Here is a 26901-nt window from a genome sequence, read left to right as displayed (position 1 = left end):
AAAGGGAACATAAGCAGGGGGAGTGGGAGAGAAAGAACTGATAGACATTTGAATCATCTCCACTTCTGGCTCTTATGAATAGTGCTTCATTTGGTTCTTTTTATAATTTCTATTTTTTTATATTTGCTATTTCATGAAATCATAGACCTCATACTTTAAAAAATTATTTAATCATGACTTCCTTTAATTATTTAACATATTTATAAATAGCTGCTTTGAAGACTAGGGCTTGTAAGTTCATTATCTTTGCCCCTTCAGAGTTAGTGCCTGTTGATTGCTTTTTTAGGATTATTTGTTAAGGAACATTTTTCTAAATAGCCAATGGGTCCACAGAAAAATCACAAAAGAAATTTTTAAAATGCATTAAACTGAATAAAAATGAAAACAATGCATAAAAAGTTGTGGGATGAGGTTCAAGCAGTGCTAAAAGAAAAATTAATAGTTGTAAATGCCTATGTTAGATAGAAGAAATATATTAAATTGGTAACCTAAACTTCCACTTTAAAGAATTAAATAATTAGATAAACAGCAAAGTAAATCCAGAGCAAACAAAGGGAAGGAAATGAAGTTTAAAATAAAAATCAATAAAATGAAATAGAGGAAAACGAAATAGAAAATGCAGAAAAATCAATGAAACCAGGTTAGTTTTCTTTCTTTCTTCCTTCCTGAGAGAGAGAGAAAGAATGAGCAGGGAGAGGGACAGAGGAAGAAGCAGACTCTCCCCAAGCATGGAGCTTGATGTGGGGCTCTATCCCAGGACCCTGAGTCATGATCTGGGCCAAAGTCAGATGCTTACCGACAGCCAAAGTGAGACGCTTAACCAAGTGAGCCACCCAGGCACCCCAGCCAGGTTAGCCTTTTGAGAAAAATCAACAATATCAAACTTTTAGCTAGACTGACTATTGAATATTCCTATGCCAAAAGATGAATTTAGACTGTTACTTGAACTGTATACAAAAACTAACCAAAAATGGATCACAGACCTAGATGTAAGAACAAAACTTGTAGAAAAGAACACAGGAAACTTTGGATTAATCTAAGAGTTTTTGGATATGACCAAAAAAAAAAGTACAATTCAAAAAAAGGAAAAAAATTGATAAATCAGACTTTATCAAAACTAAAATCTTCTGTACTTCAAATGACACCATTAAGAACATGGACAAGTCACACACAGGGAGAAAAATATTTGCAGAACACATATGTAATAAAGGATTTGTATCCAGAACATATTCAGGACCCTTTCAACTCAATAATAAGACAACCCAACCAAAACTGGACAGATTTTAATACACATTTCACCAAATTATGTGAATATGCACATGAAAACAAGCTCAACATCATCAGCCATTAAGAAATAGAAATTAAGGGGCGCCTGGGTGGCTCAGTGGGTTAAGCCGCTGCCTTCGGCTCAGGTCATGATCTCGGAGTCCTGGGATCGAGTCCCACATCGGGCTCTCTGCTCAGCAGGGAGCCTGCTTCCTCCTCTCTCTCTCTGCCTGCCTCTCTGCCTGCTTGTGATCTCTGTCTGTCAAATAAATAAAAAAAAAAAAAAAAAAAAAATCTTTAAAAAAAAAAAAAAAAAAAAGAAATAGAAATTAATACTACAGTGAGATACAACTAAACACACACTAGAACATCTATAGTTTAAATTTCACACAATTGGTGAAATTGTGTAAGAACCAGAGACTTCATACATTGCTGGGGAATGTAAACAGTACAGTCACTTAAAGAACAGTTTGGCAGTTCCCTAAAAACATAAATTTATCGTAAGACCCAGCAATTCCACTCCTCAGGACCTACCCCAAGAGAAATGAAAACATGTAACTAGTCATAGATTTGTACACAAAAATTTGTTGGCAGCATTACTGGACAAAGGGCCAAAAAACTGAAAACAATCCAAATGTCCATCATTTTGTCAGTGCATAACAACACGCACTATGATCTCTGTGAGAGAACACGATTCAGCAACATAAAGGAACAGAATACTAATATACGATGTAATATGGATGAAACTCATATCATTATGCTAAAGGAAAGAAACCAGAACAAAAAAACAACATAATGTGTGAGTCCATGTATTTGAAACATCCCACAGAGGCAAATCTATAGACAGGAAACAGGTAGTTACCCAGAGATGGGGGTGGGAAAGGGGGTTGCCAACAACCAGACACAGAGAAACTTGTTGAGGTGACAGAAATGTGACAGTTGCACACCTCTATAAATTTACTGAAAGCCACTGTATGGTACATTTACAATTGTAATGTAAATTTTATGTAAATGTAAATTTCAAAGTATGTCAATAAAACTGTAAAAACACACATAAATATATACATACATAACCAGCAAAGAATACACATCGAAATGCATAGATGAAAAAAATTAGGCAATATAATGATAATTTTTTTAAGATGAGAAATGAGTAATGGAGGCTCAGTATAGTACTCTTTCTACTCTTATGTATGTCAAAAAAATAATCAAATCAGGGGCACCTGGGTGGCTCAGTGGATTAAAGCTCTGCCTTCGGCTCAGGTCATGATCCCAGGGTTTTGGGATGGAGCCCCATATCGGGCTCTCTGCTCAGCAAGAGAAGAGCTCAGCAAGAGCTCTCTGCTTCCCTTCCTCTCTCTCTCTGCCTGCCTCTCCGACTACTTGTGATCTCTGTCTGTCAAATAAATAAATAAAATATTAAAATAATAAATATCTTTAAAATAAAAATAAAAAATATAATAAAAATATTAAAATATAATAAAAATAATTAATAAGTAAATAAATAAAAATAATAAAATAGAAAGTATAATAAAAATTAAAAATAAAAATAAAAATCTTTAAAAAAAATCAATCAAGTGGCTAGGTAGCTGTTTGCATATGATATCTATCATCAGTGTTTCCCCCAAAACAAAGAAGCACACAAACAAAAATAACCCAAAACCTATTTAACCTATGATATTGTAGCACACCCTCTGACCTAGCTACCTAACAAACTCCCCTCCATACCTTCATCCAAAATGAGAACTAGAAAGCTAGGAGTCACCCACCCAGACTTCTCTGAAGCTAAGGATAGTCCTGTGACCCAGTTCTGGTAAGATATAAGAAGGACTACCTCTAGACAGAATTTCTAGGAAACCTTTTCAAAACCAGCATTCATTCATTCATTCATTTATTCACTCATCAGCCCTTTTCCTTTTACATCCCAAAGCAGGAACCTAAGGCTTTGATGACGTCAGTGAGTTCTGTACCAACACGTCCGATCTTCCTCACTCAACTTCTTGTCGTATGAGACAAATAAGCCCCTTTCTTATTTAAGCTAATATGGTAAACTTCTTTGTTCCTTGCTTGCAGCCAAATAACCCTCAATGATCCTATTTTCTCATCTGTAGTCAGAGGCTGACTACCACTATTGTGATATTACCACATCAGTGTCCCTATCCTGCCCAGCATACTACTTAAGGTATTTCTACCATATTGTCTAAGATTAACTTGACTTCCCTTAAAGTGCCCAATGTCTTCTTTCTTTTCTTCTATCTCTCATTTCACAAAGCCTAGAAAGTCTCATTCAGCAGCAGTTACAATCAGGAATTCCCAGGTCCAAAAGAAACAGAATGAACAGGTAACTTATATTTCACTTGTTCCAAGTCAGTGGAGCCTGGGTGGCACACTCAGTTAAGCATCAGACTCTTGGTTTTGGCTCAGGTCCTGATCTCAGGGTCGTCAGATCAAGCCCCACATCAGGCTCCACACTGCCATGCGCAGTCTGCTCAGGACTGTCTCTCCCTCTCCCTCTGCCTCTCCCACCTACCCTGTATGCATGCGTGCACTCTCTCTCTCTCAAATAGAGAAAAAAATCAATAAAAATAAGTAAATCAATAAATTGTTCAAAGTCTAACATCTGACTTCTATATGCCTAGACTGATTTTTTTAGCCCTTGGCATGTGTTAATTTTGCATGACTGCCTTTCACAATTTCTATTAAAGCCACATCCTTCTTGCTTAATAATGCTGCCCCTTTTTAAAGATTTATTTGAGAGAGAGCACATGCATGTGTGTGAGCGAGAGTAGGAGGAGGGGCAGAAAGAGAGAGAGAGAACATCTCAAGCAGATTCCCCACTGAGCACAGAGCCCAATGAGCCCACTAAGCTCGATTTTAAAACTCAGAGATCATGATCTGAGCTGAAATCAAGAGTCAGATGCTGAACCAAGTGAGCCACGCAGGTGCTGTCCTTTTCTGTAAGCATAGACCGCTTACCACATAGATGGAGCTGTAAACCAAGAGTAGCAAAGAGCAAATACTGTATCAACTTGATCTGGCCTTTTATCCTAAATATCTGCAGTATATCATAAGCAGAGCCACCTTCATCATCTCAGCCTGGTTTACACAGTAATGAAATATCAAGTGATGAGATCAATTACTAGAAATATTACTGGTGCTACAAACTTTTCTATTACTATTTGTATTTCTGTTAGTGTAAAGTCATAAGTTTATACTATCTTTCAAAAGATCAACTTTCTTCAGTAAGTTAAAGTAGGTCATTAAAAAATAATCTTTTGTAGATCCACTGGCATCAGGGAAATTAAAAATCCCAATACTCACATATTATTCATATATTTCATACATTCTACCAATTACATTTATACAGAGAGTAGATGTTTAAAGAAAGGAAGAAACAAGTACAGCATAATCACCTAGGTTTTTTCCGGAAGTCTAAAGGCAATAGGAAAATTGTGGTTATTAAAGACACTGATATCAACTAACAACCTGCACAACCGCAATACAAAATAAATTAGAAAATTATTATTTAAAACAGTAAAGCATTCTGGGGCACCTAGGTGGCTGATTTGGTTAAGTATTCAACTCTTGATTTAACTCAGGTCATGATTTCAGGGTCAGGAGTTGGAGCCCTGAGTCAGGCTCCACGCTGGGTGCAGGGTGGGCTTGTGGGATTCTCTCCCTCTCCCTTGCTCCCCCAACCCCTGCTGGCACTCTCTCTTTAAATAAATAAATAAATATTAAAAATAAAATAATATAAAATGATAAAAAAACTCAGAATGAAAACATTTCATGTCAAGAAACAGTAAACACTAATATCCAATGATTCTCGTCACATGATTTGTACTAACCTACATCTCTAAAATTACACAATAACTATTTTTGCTCTCTCTCTCACACAAATTAGTACAATTATAACAAAATGAATATGAACTTATAGTGGTTTCTATCCCAAAAAGTCTACCACTGAAAGATACCTCAAAAAGTGAAGGCAACAACTAGAATTTCACAATACTTAAATTTTTTTCTAATGTACCTCAATTCTGATGGAGTCAACAAGATAATCTCTAAGCCTTTTGCATCCCTTTTTAAAATCTATGAATCAAAAATCTTACATATTTCTACAGTAAAAACAGAAGATATGTCAAAGACATTGCTGTTCACAACTAACTTCTGCTTATTTTAGTGAATAATGAAATTCAACAGTAAATGACATTCTTTGTTAAAAAACAACTTGAATTCCACCTTACTATAAATTAGAAAACAAAAATATTTAATGAAGTACAAAATATTTCAGAAAGACTACCAAACCTTGAAAAAATCTTCAAGTTGTTTACTGTTGTAAAGAGCGGGGATATTGGCAGAGAACTGTAGCAAATCTTCAGCACATTGTCTTCTCTCTTCAATAACTGTTTCATCAAATCGTCCTAGAATCAAATAAGAACCAAGACTTAAGGAAGGAAGGAAGGTTTATGAGAGTTTACGTTCGCAGCTCAGAAAGCAGCAGCAGGCCTCTCGCTGCTTTACTACACAGTCCTCTAGAGTCAAGTCTGTACTATCGGAATCCGCATACTCTCCCCCAAAATAGACAATAGTGTTTCCAACACAACAAGAAATAGAGGTGTGAACCATAAATCAACGGCGCAGGCCTACTTGAAGGCCTGTCCATGTAAGAAACTTAACATTTAATAAGCTGGTTTGAAACTCAAGCTGAAAAGAGATTTCTAAAGAACTCCAATGGTTTTCCATAGTAATTTAATACTGTAATTACTCATATAATTTTCTCTTTCCCACTCTTTTTGATTTATAAAGGAGCTGAAGAGAGGAAATTATGAGAACATCTGTATATCGGTGGGGTCAAAAACCTCAGCTTGAAGCAAAAGAGCTTTGAAGCCAAACTCTATGTGTGCGGCTGTCAGCGTACATGACAGCAGGCCTGTGAGTAAAAAGACGGCCCGCACAGCACCGGGGAGCTCTGATTTACAAGGTGAATGAAAGGTGGTTTTCATAGAATTTTTTTTTAATGCTATATACAATTTGAATGCTGATAAGACATTTTAAAATATGATCATTTTGTACTCCTGTTAGAGCAGATTCCTGGTTGGCATTTCTCACATGCCACGTAACGCTGACTACAATCCAGGCTTCAAAAGAGGAGCATCGTCCCATAAACATTTTAAGCAGCTTTGCAAAATGTTAACAGAAAACTGAGGCACAAAGAGATTCCGAGTTATATAACCCAAGACAAGAATTTGAAGCTGAACCACAAAACACTCTCAGCTCAATGTGTCTCGTGTTTATGGTGAAGTATTTACTTCATAAAAACGAAAAGAAATGGCTTTAGAGTTAGACCTGGTGTAAATCCTAGCTCTATCATTCACTACCTATGAAACCTTAGATCATTTCTTCATTTGTAAAATGGAGAAAATAAACAATATACTTAAGACTCCCAGTTCTATTAAGCTAGGGCTTAATAAATTAATCATGATGCCTTTGAATGTTCAAGTGTCATTACAGTGTCTAACATACGGAGCATACTAATTAACTCATACCTAACTGTAAGAATGAATGGTTTAAAAAAAAAAAAGTGTTAACTGTGGAACATTCTACCTTAGAAAATAGCCATCTTTCATTAATAAAAAGTTTTAACAGTGGTCCATAAACAACCTACTCAGCTAAATGGATGGTTCCAGAGACAACAGTCCTACCAAATTTCATGTATGTGTCCATAGGTACCTTTTCCTAAGGAATGAGCGTGGAACTTTTATCAGCGTCATCAAAGAGGCCAGAGCCCAGTAAAGGTTAACAGGCCAGAGGCAGGCAATTAGAGGAACCCTAACATTCAGGACAGTGCCGTATTGATGCTATATAACAAGCTGCCAGTTGCTAGCCCAGGGTTTGTTTTCACCTTATTCCTTAGTAAAATAATCCCCAATTTCTAACTGTGGACATGGTAACCCAGAGGGAGAAAAAAAACAAACACTACATTCCCAGCTTGCCTTAGAGTTACATGTGGACATGGACTACGTTCTCACCAAAAACATATAAACAAAAGTTATATTGTAGCTTCCTAAAAATCTCTTTAAGAAATAGCCTTTTCTGCTTTCTTCTTGGCCCCTTCCAGGAAGGACTGTGGCGTGGGAGGTTAACAGTGACGAGCAGCAAGACGGGAGCCTGGATTCCTGATCACTGTGGAGGTGCACTGCCTGGAGCTACCTTCAAATCTCATGCCATGAGAAAGAAATCGACTTTTATTTGGTTTTAAGGTTTATCACAAGAAACCAAACCTAATACTATTATGCTAGTTGGTGTTTCTGTGTTCTGTTTTTCCATTATTTCCCAGTTCATATGTAAAATTCAATTTAACTCAATTCTCCTGATGATAATCTAAAATGATGTGCTAGCTTACCTATCAATAATATTATCTGGAAACAAACTTCCAAGCACCTATAGAGCAAATTTTCTGGACAACAATCTAAGTTATTCAGTCTTGGGAAAAATCCACTAGCCAAACAGGTTAAAATGACAACCAATGTCCATTATTCCTTTTCCTGTCTAAATAAGAAATTAAGTATACACTGGTACTTATGATTATAGTCCAATATGTTTATCCTTTAAACACAATTTAATTCCAGTGCCTATGAATTAGTATTAATAATTTTGTGAACATATATAACCTCAGAACAAAAATCCAGAAAATGCACAAAAAAATCATACTATGTTTCTACCCACAAAACCACCTGATACTATCTTCAAATGCATTAACTACTTGCCGAGAAATTTTAATGGAAAACTCACTAATATTTAATAACACCCTAAAAAGTCTCATTCAGTAGCTAAAACAAATACATATTAATTTGGGAGCTTCAATCCTAAATGTAATCAGTGATTCACCCCCCTTCCCTATTAAGCTAGACTAAAATGCTTAAGCAATGAGTACATTAACTTCTAAAGAGAATAAAACACATCTTTATGCATTTCCATTCTACTAAACTTGGACAAGTGGAGAGAGATTAAAGTATTTTTCAGAATAGAGCAAGTACAATCAAAAATAAAGGCTTTTGCAGTAAAAGGTTCAATTACACTGAATCCTATCATCAGAACAAACAGATGAAAGAACATGCTCACTACTTTGTTCCTAAGATATTTCAGAATAACAACAACAAAAAAATGGATTTGTAGCATAAACAAAACAGAAGCAGATGATTTTAATCCAATAGCTACTAGCCTTAATAGAGTAAACAAAGCCATCTAATTTTAAATTTAAAAAAAAGTAGCAAGATTCAACAGTCATCCTAATTGTAGTCAACACCCTAGTAGCCACTATTCTCTACTTGCTAGGCCTTTAGTAGCACCTAAACCTCACTCGAAAGCAGCAACAATGAGAAATCATAAACAGGAACTTCTTTATCACTACTTTAAATTTCCATTCACAGGGTCAATGTTTATTGTCCCATGAACAGAGTAAAAATTATAGCTGACTTACAAAAGAAAATACAAACATTTTTCATAAGAAGATTTATTGTGTAGTATTACATAGTATATACTATATTATTTGTATGTGTATATATTATATATAAGCCAGCCTCCACCCTCAGTGACTCAGCAATGCTTTATTAAAAGCTAGGGGAAGGACGCCTGCGTGGCTCAGTGGGTTAAGCCTCTGCCTTCAGCTTAGAGGTCCTGATCCCAGGACCTGGGAATGAGCCCCACATCGGGCTCTGTGCTCAGCGTAGAGCCTGCTTCCCCCTCTCTCTCTGCCTGCCTCTCTGCCTACTTGTGATCTGTCAAATAAATAAATAAATAAATAAAAAGCTAGGGGAGAAAAAATTAAATTCAAGCATTCTAATTAAGCTGGTAAATCACTCAAAATAAAGGCTCTCTCTGATTTATTAAGCCACCTTTGGGATTTTTTTTTTTTTTTTTTTTAATGTAGAATACCACCCAGATACCAGAGCTTACAACTTTTTTAACATGCAAATGTCAATGATCAAAAACTGGCTATATGGAACAAAAAGCTGCCCTTGACCAGTAAGAAAACTAGCTAGAACAAAGCCTGATGCTGATTCTTAACTGAAGCAAAAATTCATTCAGAGTAAAAACAAAGAGAGGCCAAGGTTTCTGGGTGTGAATTCTTCCCAGTCAACAGCACCAAGAACATACCTCTAAATGAACAAGTTGGATTTACTGCTCCTTGCAACCAGGCAAAATGTATACTACTGGGCACCCTGGAGCATTTCACTAAGAGGGTGTGAGAATGGACTCACGGGATCTGGGCTTGTGTTAGGTACTTTTGGGAAAGGTTTAAAGAAATGGGGGCTTTGCCCTGGTTCAGATGCTCTTAGGAAGTGGGGATAATTCTATGGGTTCTACAAATTCTATCTAATTCCATGATGCTACAATTTTAATAAATCTTATTATGAGGCAAGATGAATGAAACGAGACTAAGGCTGTGATTTACATGAAGCAGCAGCTGCTGAGATGAAGATATGCTTGATCATTTTTGTGACTTCAACAACATTCATATTTTTGTGCTCAGACAGGATTTCAAAGTGGTCTTGTTTTTGTTTTGATCCAAGGACACAGAGTGGCCTTGTCTAATACTCCTGTTCTGTGCAACTGCTTACGTTCAACAGGAGAACAACATAGCATAGACATGAATGCAAGGCCAAACTCCAGGAAACACCAAGGTCGAAAGAAAAGGTATGCAAGGCCAGTTCTTTCTTAGCTATCAGGAACTGCTTTTCTCTTTCCCATAGGAAAGCAAAGTCTGATAACAGATCTAACAAAACAAACAAAACAATGATCTAATCCTGAGAAAGCAGACAGGTGAACAAAACTATCTTACACCTTTAAAAATGTCATTGTCATGAAAGACAAAAAAAAAAAATGCGTAAGGAATACTCAAGATTAACCTAGAGGCATGATCCTATACCCAAAAACAAACCTAAAAAGGACATTTTTAGAACAAGAGGAAATATAAATATGGATAGCACATTTTATATTACTGTATCAAGGCTAAATTTCTTGAGTGTGATATGGAATTGTGATTATAGGGAAAATACGAAGTACAGGGGTGAAATGTCACAATATCTGCAACTTATTCTCAAATGGTTCAGAAAGAAAAAGAGAGATACGTAGAGAGTCATAAAAAATTCAGCAAACTGTTAATAATCAATGAACTTGGGCCAAAAGTATAAAAGTATTTACCACATTATTCTTTTGTGGGTTTTTTTGGTAAACTTAAAAATTTTGCACATTAAAAAAAAAAAAAACCGGAAAAAAATAAGTTAGGTGCTCTACTGGTAAGATATAAAACTGAAGGGGAAAACAATGAACTCAGCTTAAAGGAAACAGAGAAAACCTCCTAGGAGAGGAAACATCTGAAAAGTCTGCAAGGCTAACAAGAAAGTTCACAGCAGAACAGGGCAATGCTGAATTCGGAGACACAAGAATATGGTATGTTAGTGGTAACTGAGCAACAGAATATAGCTGACGGCAGCGGGTACGTGTCGAGCACTGAGCTAGACACACTAGAGTTGTCATCCATAGGACAGGAAGGTATTTTCCCTATCTCACCAATAAGAAAATAAACTGAGATGTTCATTCGTACAAGATCACATTGCTAGTAAATCAAGAATAGAGGATTTGGGCCTAAAGCCACAGGATTCCAAAAGGCATGTTCTTTTTTACTATACCACTAGACTAGTAACTACATTTTTGCTGGTTGTATCAACTACAATAGGATTCGCTTTTGCTGCTGAGGTTCCCATACTAAAAATGTGAGAGCCGTTAAAAAGACAGATGCTTAACCAACAAGTCCCTCCACACAAGGACAGCTGCAGCCTGCAGGGTTCACTGCAGTTATCAAGTATTACAAATGGACTGTACCATTTACTAAGAGAGATAAACTGCTTACTTATCAAGATTAATAAGAAATTTTCACTCCATAATATGTAAGGATGTGGAGAAAAGTTGAAGATAATCCATTAGCAAGAGCAGTAATAGCTACAAATCTCAACCAATTTAGAAGCCACTCCTTTTCACCCAGTGACAAGCTTCCTGTTTAAGAAGCTGGGCTGGGTATCTCTCCATATTAAAGTTAAAGATATATGGAAGCAATTAAGTTCCATAGTACAGAAGGTATAAAATAAAAAGTAAAACCATCTCTCCTCCTACATCCTGAAAAGGTACATATATTATACAAATGTGTGTAGGTGTATCTTCACATAATAACATATGTCTGTTCAAACACAGATGTGAGCTTACTAAACATAGTGCTATACAACATTTGTTTTCATGTCTTAAAAATGTAGCTTGGATATCTTACCACACCAGTATATTTCAAAGAGCTAAAGAATTCTATTAATTGGGTAAATTATGGCATATCTGTGCAATACATAATGAGATAATTCAGTTTCTGTTCCTTTTTCCTCTACTGAAAATGCTGCAAAGAACACTCATGCATTATGCACATATCTGTGCACACATTTGTGTGTGCATATTTATATGTTGGGCATGGTCCTACATGTTGAAGATATAGCCATCAGTAAGAATAAAGCAGTCTCTACTCACACAGTTGTGTTAAGGACTCAGAGAGAAAGGGAGAGAAAAAGACAGTTAAGTATGAGGGAGGTCTCTTATTTTTAGAATATAAAAGAACCCTTTTTGTGTGCATTTAGAAGGATGATTCTTAAAATTCCCCAGATTGGGGGCACCTAGGTGGCTCAGTTCGCTAAGCGTCTGCCTTCGGCTTAGGTTATGATTTCAGGGTCCTGGGACTGAGTCCCACATCGGGCTCCCCACTCAGTGGGGGTATGTGTCTCACTCACCCTCCCTCTGCTTCTCCCCACTGCCTCACACATACATTCTCTAATAAAGAAAATCTTAAAAAAAAGAAAGAAAGAAAGAAAAACTGGGGTGCCTGGGTGGCTTAGTGTGTTAAAGCCTCTGCCTTTGGCTCAGGTCATGATCTCAGGGTCCTGGGATCCAGCCCCATGTGGGACTCTCTGCTCAGCAGGGAGCCTGCTTCCCCACCTCTCTCTCTGCCTGCCTCTCTCCTACCTGTGAACTGTCAAATAAATAAATAGAATCTTTAAAAAAAAAAAAAACTCCTCAGATTGGTGAATTTTAATTATTTGCATCTTCATAATTAAAATAGAATGTCAGGATGCCTGGGTGGCTCAGTTGGTTAAGCCACTGCCTGTGGCTCAGGTCATGTCCCAGGGTCCTAGGATCAAGTCCCACATCGGGCTCCTGCTCAGCAGAGAGCCTGCTTCTCTCTCTGCCTCTACCTGTTTGTGCACACTCTCTCTCTCTGACAAATAAATAAATAAAATCTTCAATAAATAAATAAAATAGAATGTCACTAGGATTAATATCCCAAGAGATAAAGCAATCATACAACTCAATAACCAAAAAATACAAACAATCCATTAAAACATGGGTAGAGAATCTGAATAAGCGTATTTCCAAGGAAGACATCCAGATGGCCAACAGACACATGAAAAGATGCTCAACATCACTACCAGGGAATTGCAAACCAAAACCACAATGAGATATTACCCCGCACCTGTCAAAATGGGTAGGCTCAAAAAGATAAGAAATACCAAGTGTTGGCGAGGACTTAGAGAAAAGGGAATCCTCCTGCAACTTCTGGTGCAAATGTAAATTGGTGTAGTCACTGTGGAAAAGAGAATGCGGGTTCTCCAAAACATCAAAAACATAACTATCATAAGATCCAGAAATTCCACTTCTAGATATTAATCTGAAGAAAATGAAACAACTAATTCAAAAAGATAAATGCATCCCTATGTTTATTTCAATATTATTTACAATAGCCAAGACACGGAAGCCACCTAAGTGTCTATCAATAGATGAATTGATAAAGAAGACATGGTATATATACATATACATATACACATACACACACACAATGGTATGTCATTCAGTCATAAAAAAGAATGGAAACTGGTCATTTGTGACAACATGGATGGACCTAGAGGGTATTATGGTAAGTGAAATAAGTCAGAGAAAGACAAACAGTACAATTTCACTTATATATGGAATCTAAAACACAAAACAAATGAACAGACAAAACAGAAACAGATTCATAAATACAGAGATCAAAATGGTGTTTGCCAGAGGGAAGGGAGGTTGGGGTGAAGGGGATAAAGAGGTACAAATTTCCAGTTATAAAATAAGTAAGTCACAGGGATGTGAAGTATAACACAGAGAATACAGTCAATAATAATGTAATAACTTTGTATGGTGACAGACGGTAACTAGCTTCATTGTATTGATTTCATAATCTACGTAAATGTTTATGTTGTATGCCTGAAACTCCTATCATATTATATGTCAACTATACTTCAATTTTTTAAAAAAAATCTTTAAAAAAAAAAGTAGAATGCCACAAAACTTAAAAACTTGACAGTAAGGATGTCACATCCTTAAAGCACTTCCCTTTCAGAACGTCTAAATCATGATGCTCACTTCAGCTAAGTTTCTCAGAAGACAGAGGCTGAATCACAGTACCTATTTTTAAAATGTTTCTTGAATTAAGCATGCCTATAAAATTTCCAGATAATTACGGCTGGACTGGTATTAACCAAAGATGACTCTATTAATAGCAGCAGAATCATGATCAGAAAAGGTACGTAGTTCAATGGCAAAAAACAAGTACAACTATAATAAGAAAAAGCATCAAAGAAAAAAGGAAAGAACCATAGATACTGGGTAATAACAATGAACAGAAGGCACCAGAAATGTGACTAGATGGAATGTCTGAGCTCAAAGGCCAAAGGAGGTAAAGATTTACAAGGGTTTGTGGATCCCTTAATGCTTCGTAGGGGAACAAAATGAAGTGATGGTATCTTCAAAACTAATGGTTCTACTGCTACTGACCTGCTGTCCATATTCCTCAACTGCTTCTCACCTACGGAAATACAAATACTTTCTTTTGTAATTATGAACCAAAGAAACCTCTTGACGTTGCGTATATTTCAAGACATCATTATATATCATAAATTGTTAATATTAAGTATTTGTTAAAATTAAAGAATTGTAGCAACAAGCTTTTGATGGCCACTTCATTCTGTCATAAATGCCACTGATATTACCATACTATTGTGTATCTGTTTCTTGTCCCCAGATCTCAAGGCGTTGTGAAACATGCCAAATATCCTAAAGAAAGGTATAAAGCTCAGGGAGTACAGCCTGAAGAAATCACTGTTCCACATAAACTACAAGCCAGTGGAGGATGGATAATTTCAAATCATCCAAAAATCTTCCTCAATCAAAGAAAGGATCAGTAAGGTTCAGTCCAGAGACTAAATCCACATAGTAATTTGAACAAGGAAAGCTTAATATAAAGACTATTAAACAACTGTTAACTTATTAATTCTAAAGAATACCCCCAGGGTAAAAGAAAGTACCAAAGGAAGGAATAATCTAGAAGGGGGAACCCCTCTCCAAAAGTTGGGATTGGGAGAACTGTTTGTAGCCACTGAATGGAGAGAAGTTAGCTGGGTTCCCTAGGCCAGAGCTGGTCCATGGTTGCCAGGAAAGCAAGAAAGACCCTTCCAGAGTTCACACAGGACAAGACTGGCAAGCAAGCAACAAGAGAGAATCACAGTGCCGGGAGCCCACTCACAAGCAAAGTAACACAGGACTGGGGTACACAACTTTCTGGGGCAAAGGCAGGCCAAGGCTGGCAGAGAGGTATGCAGAAGCAAAGAGGGCATCAGGAGCCTGCTCACCTATAGAGCAACGAGGTCTGGAATCCACAGTGTCCCCAGAGCACAGGAAACCACCTTCAGGGAGTCAGAGAGTCAGAAGCCCACTCTCCACTAGGTCTGGGGTGCCTTGGTGCACACAGTCAAGAGGCTACCAAACTAGCAGGGGATGTAAACTTCTCAGTGGACTACATTTAGGTGTGTAGCTGAGGCAGAGGCCTCTGGCAAAAATGTAGTAGAACCAAAAAAAAAAAAAAAAAAAAATCCATAGCACACTGGAAGGTGGGAGAGAAGCCCCTTACCCTCCTCCAGTGCCTCTCCATCAGCCTCTACTCTGAATAGCATACTCACTGTAAAAGAAAAATATTTGAAGAGTCCAACCCATTAAAGCATTACAGAAAATGAAAGAAGAGACTTGAAACTAAGAGGCACTAAATGGATAACTGGTATCATTTCTTAGAATTACCAATGTAAAAGCCCCAAGAATTCCAGGCCTATCCTAAAAGGCAAGAAATTCCCCAGAGTCAATGAGAAATATAGCTAGTATCAGAACATACTCTATAAAGTCATTTTACAAAAATCAACATGGCACAGAAATAGGTATTACTGTAAGAATAAATAAATACCATAAAAGAAAAACTTTAAATTAGTGGCAATGCATAAAAAGTTAATGCCCAATTTCACTGGGAAAAATATTTATTATTTAATAAATACCTCAGAACAGATGTCTATCCATCTGAGACACAAAATGAAGTATCATCTAACATCTCATTCAAATATAAATTCCACGTGGATATTTTTTTCCCACGTGGACATTAAAAAGAATTTTTTAAGCTCCAAAAATCATCTTACAAGCAAATGGAGGAATTGGGGAACATTTCTAATCAAGACCAGAAAGCCAAAATCTTAGAGGGCGGAGGGGGCAGGAAGAGAACATCATATACTGATGTATGTATGCAGATGTGTAGGCGGATAGAAGAATGTATAATGTACACAAGGTGCAGCAATGCCTCGTGTTTCCTAACACTAGCTGCTGAAAGAATGTTAGAAACAACTCCTACTGAGCCTGCCTGCGGCCCAGATAGTGGTCTCTGTGGCCGCCAGGGTCCAGCCAGAGAATGGAACCCCCGCATGAAGAATTGTTAACTGTTTGCACGGGACTAACTGCTCAGAGGCAGGAACAGAGACCTCTAAAGAATACCCTATGGCTGAGGGAGAGAAACAGAGGCAATAGTTGGAAGAGGCACCTCCCTCCCAAGACTGCAGTTTACATCTCACTGGAGATACTGTGGCTCCAGCGAACGGAACGTGAGAAGCGAGCGCAGTTACCCCAGCGAGAGCTATTCTATAGTAGGAAGGGCCAAAGCTGACGGACGAGAACCTGCAGGCCGGGACTAACAAGCAGGAAGCTCTCTGCCGTGGTGCCAGCACGCCAAGAGTGGGAGGCAGGGAGCTGCAGACAGGAACTGGCAACGCAGTCCGCTAAAGGGCCACGTACCGCCAAACACCACTGGAGGTACAGAGCAACAGCAGCAGGGTACTAGGAAGCTCCAGGCCTCAGTCTGCTGTTAAATTTTGTGAAGCCATGAATCTAACAGCTATCATAACATAGCCAGAGCCACCACCCCAAAATATCTGTATCTGGCCTGGCTGGGTGCCTCAAATCATAACCACTTTACGTTATAAGAAAGGTATCAGAAAAAACGCACAAGAGGCACCTGGGTGGTTCAGTGGGTTAAAGCCTCTGCCTTCGGCTCAGGTCATGATCTCAGAGTCCTGGGATCGAGCCCCACATCAGGCTCTCTGCTCAGTAGGGACTCTGCTTCCCCCCCTCTCTCTGCCTGCCTCTCTCCCTACTTGTGATGTCTCTCTCTCTCTATCAAATAAATAAACAAAATCTTAAAAAAAAAAAAAAAAATACACCAAGTATAAGCTTTTAAAAATCCCCAAATTTCAGAACTATAAGAAAAACTCAGTATCATTTCTTCTTGTGCTCCTACATGGTTTTGGGGTTTTTTTAATTTGCTTGACTGGCTGGCATTGAAGTTGGTGTGCAGCTGTTTCATAGGAGGGAAGAGTAAATGAATGCAGAGCTAACGCGCCTACACCAGGAACATGAAGAAACAACCTCAAGGGCTTGCTGCCTGACCTGAGCCATCTTAATAAGGGCTTCTGACATCACCGTACAGTATTTCAGGATTTACTACATATACACAATTAGCCAATCATCACTGTTTAAAATCACAATTTCAAAATAATCACTTACCAAACACTATTCCTTTGGCAAATGGAGGAAACAATTCTGAATGTCGGAATAAGTTTTTGTGAATCTGCCATAATTCTTTGTGTAGTTTCTTAAAGTCACTGTATCTCTTCCATACGATTATCTAAAGAAAAAGAAAAATCAAATGTGTCTCTCACAGTGAAACTATGTAGGCTCAGATATCTGAACAACAAAAAGTCTTTTCAGGAAAGTGCCCAAAATTGTCATGCAAAGGCAAACAAATATATGTTCTAACCAATCTGGTTAACTGGCTGAGATTAAATAATAGTATTTGATTTATAAAGCAGTAACTCTTTCTCTAGCTTTTCTGCCTTGGTTTTTAAATTTCGTTTTACACAAGTAGCGTTTTCTTGGAAAAATATTCAACCTGGTACAAAGAGAGTCTATACCACCTAAAATGTCACTTAACCTCTTCAAAAAATCAATTACTATTGGCCAGGAAATGAGCTAGATGTCAAAATACATATACTCTCTCAAAAACAGCATGTTTATAAACACAAAATAGACAACTTTTTTTTTGGGGGGGGGGGGGGAGGGAGAGAAAAAGAAAGAGTGCACACACAAGCCCAGGGGTGGGGGCCACACAGAGGGCGAGGGAGAGAAAGAAAGAGAATCTCAAGCAAGCTCCACACTCAGCACAGAGCCCAAAGCAGAGCTCAATCTCACAACCCTGAGACCATGACCCAACCTGAAATCAAGAGAGTCTGAGGCTTAACCGACTGAGCCATCAAGACACCTCTAATATACACCATTTTTGGAAAAGATTTATTTATTTAATGAGAGAGAGAGATCACACATGTGGGTTGGAGAGAGAATGTCAGGCAAACCATGCTGAGCACAGAGCCCAACATGGGATCTGATCTCACAACCCTGAGATCACGACCTGGGCCGAAATCAAGAGTAGGATGCTTAATCCGCTGAGCCACCCAGGTGCCCCTAAACAATTTTTAAACATAAAGTACCTACACAGCCTAAAAGGATAAACTAAATAACACTGAAGAAGACATGGCTGGGCAGCAAGTAATTAACCTTAACTTTTACATTTCATAAATCTTATTTCACAAACCTCAGTTTAAAGTAGTAATAAGGATTTCCGAAGGCAAGATGAATCCTGAACAGAATACCATTAAAACTAGTATATTTCAAAACAGAAAATCAGTCATCTAGATTACATATCACAAAAAAGTTTACCTCCATTAATCTGAATTACTGTTTAACCTTATTCAGATTAAATTAGGGGAAAAAAACTTCATAAAGAAAATAGATTTGACATATGACTTTGATATCACTGATTTTCACTTATTCAGTCTCCACTAAATAGGATATAACTGAGTTTTAAATTCCATTACCTGGTATATTAAGGTCTTTGCTTCTTTAAAAAAAAAAAAAAAAAACCAATTACCTCACACTTCTAACACACAACAGAACATAATGCTAATAATAAGCAAACCTTAGGCCAAGCAGGTAATCAAGTGAGATTTAAGAGACTTGTGTCAAAAAATTTATTCTCTGGATATAGGAAATTCTTCGCTAAACTTTACCATATACACCAAAAATTCTACCATGATGAGCTTCTTATTTTTACTATAATTATAATCCTAGAAAACAAGTCAGATTATAATATGAATTAATTTAAACTGCCTCCTTCCAAGGCTTCCTTTTATTCATTCACTCAACAACAAAAATAGTCACCAAAACAAGTATTTTCATGTCCCTACTCTGTGCCAGGCTCTGTGTTAGCACAAAGGATGAAGAAATGAGAAACACAGACCCAGTCTAAGTGGGCAGGACAAGCCAACACAGTAACTGTGTCACAAGACGGTGTGACAAATGTGGACAAGGGAAGCCCAGGAGTGTTAAGAAAGGAGCACCTATGGAAGGTGTTATCTTAAGTAAGTCTACTGAAGGCAAGTAGTGATCAGATCAACAAAAATAAAGAGAGAGAGGGGACTGGAGATGAAGTTTTTAAAAGGAGAGTGAGATGCCAAATATAATCACTAGAATTGGGGCTTTTGCAACTGGATAAACAGTGGTGCCATTCTCTAAGGTGGAGAAAAGGAGACAGGGAACTTCTAAGGTAAGAACAAAGTTCAATTTTAGACATATCTGGCACAGGTTTGGGGTTCAAGAGAGAGAACTAAGCAAGATGTATTCATTTGCTAACTACCAGCAGAAAGGTGGCAATCACTCAGGAAGGCTTTTCTCAGCATTTATAACAAGATGAGGAGTCTAAGGACAAAATAATGGGGAACCCTAACATTGAGAAATCAGCCAGAAGTAAGGAAGAGGAAACCAAGTGCAAAGTAGGTGTTTGAAAAGCTTGGTTGTGCCATGAGACAGACCACTTGGATGGAAGAAAAGATTTTATTTTAAAGTAAGTGAAAAAAATAAAATAAAATAAAATGTAAGTGAATGAGGCAAAAGGTAATAGTAAAGAAACAAGAGCTCCAGTAAAAGAGCAAGAGGAACCAATAACTAAGACAGCCAAACCAATACCTAAAAAGTAAATGGTCTCAGGACAGTGAGATTACAAGTGATTTTAATTTTCATATTTTTTACTTCTCTGTAATTTCTAATTTTGATACATGAAAATAATTCTGTCACAGGAGAAAAAAACAGTGCTATTTTTATATTTTTAAAATAGATCAAATTGTGGTGGTACCATGCTGCCAAAGACTTAAGGAAGAAATGGGTGATGAGGGGCGCCTGGGTGGCTCAGTGGGTTGGGGCCTCTGCTTTCGGCTCAGGTCATGATCCCAGGGTCCTGGGATCGAGCCCCACATCGGGCTCTCTGCTCAGCAGGGAGCCTGCTTCCACTTCTCTCTCTGCCTGCCTCTCTGCCTACTTGTGATCTCTGTCTGTCAAATGAATAAATAAAATATTTAAAAAAAAAAAAAAGAAAGAAAGAAAAAGAAATGGGTGATGAGCTTGCGAAAGTAACCTTACATAAATGCCATCCTTAAAACCATTATAAACTAGAAACGAGAGCTATGCAAAAGACTAGTCCACGGAAACAAATCTGCAGATAAAATTTCTATTCTAGTTAGGGTCATTTTTAAGTAAAGGCAGAGTTAACTTCAGGGACAGAACTTAATAACTTAATCACAATAATGATAATAACAACACGGTCTATAAACTAGCATACAGTCTTTCAGAGTAAGAATTAGAGCCTCCAAGGTGAGACTCCTTTTTCATCGTGCCTAATTCATTCACTCACATCCTCCTTCTTCTCAACTCTGGAACTATAGAACCAAAATAACCAAAAGCAAATATAAACCCTCAAGAAATGCAGAAAATCAACACATCACAAAATGTCACCACCTACTGCCTCCTTTTCTTCATACTCCTTTTAACTGTGGACATTTCTAGAAATCTTCAAAATGGAAAAGTGAGCAAAAGCACATTTCCATTACGTTAGCAGTATTGATGTTTATAACTGGACTACACAAAGTCCCAAAAAATGCATGCAAAAATTATTTTCTCTAGTAATTCCTTCCTACTAGAAAAAAAAAAAAAAACTGTGTAACAACTACTGTTCTATGAACCAACTCCTACAAAAATTTCTTCAACTCATTAAAGTTACTTTGCATAAAATTCCTCAATTAAATATTAATTCAGTGAATGTCCTATATATACTATGAATTTAGTAAAAGCTTAACTTTCATTAAATACATTCCCTTAAATAATTTTTACACAAAATAAATGTTTACCTTTCAGATAATTTCACTTAATGATAGCAAAAACCTGTAGCTCCTATAAACTAAACCACTCAATTTGTCCTCTCACACAGTATTTTAAAGGTGCCGGATCATCTTTTCTTGCAACCGGCTCGCCTACCATATTTGCTTTCAGATTTGCTTTCTCCCCTTTCCAAGAGCCTTTTCTTTCCCTTGACACATTTTAAATGTTCTCAAATGGTTTTTATCAAACTATTTCATTTATGAAATGACTTAACAGATTTCTGACGTGATACATAGAAAGTTCTATTTCAGTTCTTCTTCTCCCACATTTCACCAGTGAAATCTACTACCTATAGAGAAACAGAGGTATAGGTTAGGTTTTGAAAAAGGTACGAGAGGAAGGGCACAATATTTCTAGTTCTTTCTTTAACCTTCTTCAGGTGTTCATGCTTTAGAGAAACTACTAAACCAGAGGCCACATTAACTGTTGCTATCCCCCTCAGAGTTTCCCATGATGTTTTTTTTTTTTTTTTTTAAGATTTTATTTATTTATTTGACAGAGAGAGAGAGAGACAGCACAAGCAGGAGGAACAGCAGAGGAAGAGGGCTAAGCAGGCTCTCCGCTAAGCAGGGAGCCCTGTATGGGGCATGATTCCCAGGACCCTGAGATCATGACCTGAGCCGAAGTCAGATGCTTAACCGAATGAGCCAACCAGGTGCCCCACCCCATGCTGCTCTTAATAAATAAAAATTTAGAGGGAATTTTTGAAGGATAAAATTTTGTAAAAGAAATCTATCCTGGATAATTTTAAATTATTTCCTCCATGTGAATAGGTCAGCACTCTTAGAAAGAAAACACTGCTACCTGGCAGGATGTGCCAAGGTGTGTGAACACATTTCTAAAAGAAAACCAACAATACATCTCCAGTTTTATAAGGATAGCATACTATTAGCCCTATATTTAGTTAGACTAACAGGACATCTTCTAATCCTCAGTAGCTCTTGGGAAGCCTGACTAAACTCTAAAGCGGTACCTACATGAGTCCCTGAATAGGAGAGAAAGTGAAAGGAAAGGAAATGGAAACAAACTCCAGGTGGCACATTTCTCTCCTAAATGAGAATTCCAACATTTGAAATACATGAGAAGCCAGAGTGTTACAATTTCAAGGTTATTTTATATTTCAAGAAGCTGGCAAGACAGAAGACATTTTTAAAAATTTTTATACCATTTCTAACAAAGAACCATGCAATCATCTAACTAAAGGACACTTACAAGAGTTTTCTGATGAATGGCTCACCAACAGTTGTTATTATAAAAGAGTTTTCCCCAAAAAAGGATTAAGGAAATGGCAGAGAGTATGTTCATGGATAAGTTGGTTCAGGATTCTCCCTGGAAAATGGGAACATCAAGCTACAGACTACAGCATAGCAATCAGACAATGTATTCAAAGGAAACACAACCCATCTTTAATTTTAAGAGTTGTAAAATTTCAAAAGCAGAACAGCCTGTACTGACTATTAATTCAACATAATTAGAAGAACTCTAAAGAAAGTCCATACTAGCCAACTGACACTTAAGTAGAGAGTACTTAATACAATGGTGCAAATTACTTTCATTTCCATTTTGGAAGGATACAGATATAGAAATACATATATCTTTTTCTTCCCAAATAACTGTATTACAATATTGTCTTCCTGGTTATTGAGAGGGAAAAGTGAGATATCTTAAAACCCCTAAGAAAAATAATATGAAATCTTTTAAAACTGTGTTTTATTGAACTCAAAACAAATACTGGATCAAGTATAGCAAGAAATGCTAATGTATAAAAGTTCAAATATTATCTAAACCTGATGCCATACACTCAAACCAACCAGTACCAAAAAATCCATTTAAATGTACAATCAAGCCAGGTTTGTTAAGTAAGGAGTAGTGGGGCTTGTTAGAAAATATATACTCCATCTAAAGACATTAAAATTCAAATGGGGCAAAAAACTGTTGCAGAATTAAGAATGCCAATTTATAATGTCTTTTTTAAACACTTTAGTAAGAAAAAAAAAAAATCCCCAACATATGTCCTTCTAACACAGTGTAAATGAACAGGGACCAAAATGAAAGTAAATCAAAAAATGTAAAAACAAGCAAGCTATCGCTGTAGCTATCGTTACTGGATAAGGAATCCTAAAGGTATATAACAAACACGAAGTAATTACAAATAAAGAATTCCATAGTTTTAAGCAAAAGCACACAAGCTGGTATAATTTTAGAGAGACAGAGTTGTAGCAAAACAACTACAAATTTAAAAAAGAAACACTATAACCAATATCTATACCCAAAGCAGTTTTCCAAGGTGTCAACATGTCAACTCAATAAAAGTGAAGGTATACAGGGCCCCATAATTTATTATGATCTTTAAAATTAATATTAGTTACCAAATGCTCTTTCCTTTTTATTAAAGTTACCATGATTTTGAAATAGATAAGAGCTCTTAATACTAAAATCCTACGAATGTTAGTTATCAGAAACACTATCATGTTACTAAATAGCACTTTAATTCCTTAAATCCTTCCTTGTATAACTTAACACCTATTAAGCTTAACCCGTACTTAATAGATCTGAAAAGGCAACTTCAGCTGCTGTTTCGTGAGCTAAAGATAATCTCTAGGCAAACACATAAATATGAAGACAGACATACCAACAATTCTGTTTCCTCAACAAAGCATTTAATTAAATTTTTGTGAAATATATAAAATAAAATGTTCATATGTATAAGTGTGTTACCTCCTGGACATCCTCTGGATTTCTTCGTGACACAACCTAAAACAAAACATACATAGAAATATCTCATCATTACCAAAATTTAAAATTCCATATTTGTATAATTAATTTCAACAGTATCTGACTGAGAAATGAATTTGTTTAAAGGAAAATAAATACTGTATTATATCACTTACAAAGAGTTCAGCTATATAATAACTTCACCAACTGAAACACATGCTAAAAAATTTAAGGAAAAGACAGCTAAAAAAAAGAGCCCACACACTAAAGTTCATGCATTACATTCCTAAGAGAACACCCTGGCTTCCCTCTTACCTGACACAGTTCTAACAAGCTTGTCTACCCCCTTCCCAGGCTACATATAAGGTAGAAGAAAAAAAGCAGCTATACCCGAAGTATGCAAGGGATGATTCCATATTATTTCTTACAACTGTACATAAATCTACAATTCGCTCAATAAAAATTCCAATTTTATAAAAAGCAGCCACAATGCTCAGACACACCAACAACCAACCGAGCCACCCAGACGCCCCAGAAATAACCGATTTGATTATGATTTGTCATTTACAGGCTCAATGGCTCACGGAGTTCTGTGTGCCTGCCGCTGCTACAATGGTGAGTAGGACAAAGCCCTGCAATCGCATCTTCACAGACCTCACAGTCTAGTGATATGTGTAAGGGGGTAGCGGTTGAGGTGAGGAAGAAATGCAAAGTGGAGGAGGAGGGCTGTATTTCCCAAACTTATTTTAGTATCTCCGAGAACACCGATGTGCTAAGTAATGCGTCAGGAAGCACTTCGTACTAGACCTTTCCCTGACACTGGATGCTCATTGTCCAGACCACACTGTCATCCCAGAACCCATTAAGAAAGGGGCGCCCAGGGCACCTGGGTGGCTCAGTTGGTTGAGGACTGCCTTCAGCTCAGGTCATGATCCCGGAGTTCCAGGATCGAGTCCTGCATCGGGATCCCAGCTCCATGGGGAGTCTGCTTCTCCCACTGACCTTCTCCCCTCTCACGCTCTCTCACTCTCTCTCTTTCAAATAAATAAATAAAATCTGCTTTTTATAAAAAAAAAAAAGAGAGAGAGAGAGAGAGAGGTGCCTGGGTGGCTCAGTTGTTAAGCAGCTGCCTTCGGCCCAGGTCCTGATCCCAGGGTCCTAAGACTGAACCCCGCATCGGGATCCCTGCCTTGTGGGAAGCCTGCTTCTCCCTCGCCCACTTCTCTGCTTGTGTTCCCTCTTTCGTTGTGTCCCTCTCTGTCAAATAAATAAATAAAATCTTGGAAAAAAAAAAAAAAAACCAGCTGAGTGATTCAAGACTTTTAATGTTTTCATGATAATAAATTATTCACAGAAAATACAGAAAACCAAAATTTAAGTATTCTTAAACTACCCAAGCAAAGGTCTTTAAGTTTCCAGGAACTTCTCTTCACCCTCAAATACTTCTCATGTAAAGAAAAAGAGGATTTTACTCAGGTGGAGTTCAGAAAATTAAATCAAAGCCTACTTGCCAAGTATTAACTATCCCTTTCCCCAAGAGCATAAGCAAATCTTAGTGAAAACCATGCCTGGAAAGTATAAGACTACACTTTCCTGACTTCCTTTTTCCTCCTTGGTTCTTTTGCTTCTCTTCTGCAGGTTCCTCCTCCTCCTTCTATCCCCCAACAATCTGTGAGCATTCCAAGAATCAGTCCTAGACTCTGTTTCTTAGTCTCCTTTTCAGGATTAAGAAAGAAAGTCTATACTGGTGCTAATACTGTTCAAGGTACTGTGCTAGGCATGGAAAAGAAAAAAAGCCTGACTTTGTACATTTATACTTACAAAGCATTTTATTAATGATTCTATTTTATCCCCTCAACAACCTATGAGCTAGGCAGGAGTGGTTATTTTAAGTCTCCCTTTTACCAATGAGGAAACAAGAGCCAGAGATTTGCATAAGGTCACATGACTCTTCCCCTTCAGATTTGTAATTAGAACTTGGATTTCTTTTTCTTTTTTTTTTTAAGATTTTTATTTATTTATTTGACAGAGACAGAGATCACAAGTAGGCAGAGAGGCAGGCAGAGAGAAAAGGGGAAGGAGGCTCCCCGCTGTGCAGAGCCCGATGTGGGGCTCGATCCCAGGACCCTGAGTTCATGACCTGAGCCGAAGGCAGAGCGTTTAACCCACTGAGCCCCCCCAGGAACCCCTAGAACTTGGATTTCTGACTCCTGGCCCAGTGCTCTTTCCAATATACTGTACTGTATCCCTCAAATTATCTGTAATATTTTCAGAAATAATTAAGTTTACTTACTTGCACAAACCCTGCCACCCTCAGGTTTTATTTATTCTTTGACTTACTCGTTCAAGAAATAAGTGTGCCTACTCCAATTCTAGATACTGAACTGTAACAGAGAATACACTGGATCGGATTTCTACATCACTATATTATAAAAATATCATCACCTGGCAAATACATTAGCAAGTTCAATCACTTGGCACCCCTCTATAAGAGATTCAGTATTCCCAATTATATAATCTTATTTAAATAGTTAAGAATGTGTCCCCTGAGATGGAAATCAAAAACAAAAGGTGAGTTAGGATAACACACATTGAGCCCAAATGTCCTACTCCTTCTAACTATGTAATTCTCTTCAGCAGGAATATAAATTGGTGAAAAATAAGAATATCAATCAGAAATCTGAAGAAAGAATAGGATCATAATGAAAATGAACAAATTGAGCCCTCAGACCCAGATTTTGATAACTCATAAAGCTTTATTAGCAATTATTTCAACAAGTAACATCAACTCTAAAAAAAAAAAAAAAAAACTAAATTCCTCTGATATAGGTTGCTAGCTAGCATTTAGTAACATTTTTTCGAGGTGAATTTCAGTATTTTGTCATAAAATTCATCCAATAAATGCCAGAAAATGGGACTTAAAGCAATGCTTTCTTTTGTTTAAATTTCATAAATTTCCTCTTATAAGCATTACCTATCACTTATACATGTATCGTACAGCCTCTTGGTATAAAGAATTGTATCACCAGGTCATCTTCAAAATTATTACCTAAAGCAGTGCTTCACAAACCATGCAGTACGGAATATCAATATTCTTTAAAATCAGTGCTCTCAAAGGAAGGGCTTAATGATCAATTCAGTAGAGATATTTTTTAGAGCAGA

At 37.2% G+C, this 26901-nt stretch overlaps 1 protein-coding gene across 3 annotated transcripts in view; it reads right to left on the bottom strand.

Annotated features, from left to right (window-relative positions):
- Nucleotides 1-26901, bottom strand: part of RPS6KC1 (ribosomal protein S6 kinase C1) — a 171332-nt gene that overhangs the window by 135691 nt on the left and 8740 nt on the right. For 2 of the 3 annotated variants that reach the window (XM_059412680.1, XM_059412679.1), the window contains exons 2-4: nucleotides 23743-23778; nucleotides 17266-17386; nucleotides 5575-5690 (exon numbers count right to left, since the gene is read on the bottom strand). In XM_059412680.1, the coding sequence (XP_059268663.1) occupies nucleotides 5575-5690; nucleotides 17266-17386; nucleotides 23743-23778 (273 nt within the window). Of the gene's footprint in view, nucleotides 1-5574; nucleotides 5691-17265; nucleotides 17387-23742; nucleotides 23779-26901 lie in introns of those variants that run through there. The other variant, XM_059412681.1, reaches the window with a different exon arrangement.

Source organism: Mustela nigripes, chromosome 10 (genome assembly GCF_022355385.1).
Source record: "Mustela nigripes isolate SB6536 chromosome 10, MUSNIG.SB6536, whole genome shotgun sequence".
NCBI lineage: Eukaryota > Metazoa > Chordata > Mammalia > Carnivora > Mustelidae > Mustela > Mustela nigripes.
This window is presented reverse-complemented; position numbering and strand designations above follow the sequence as displayed.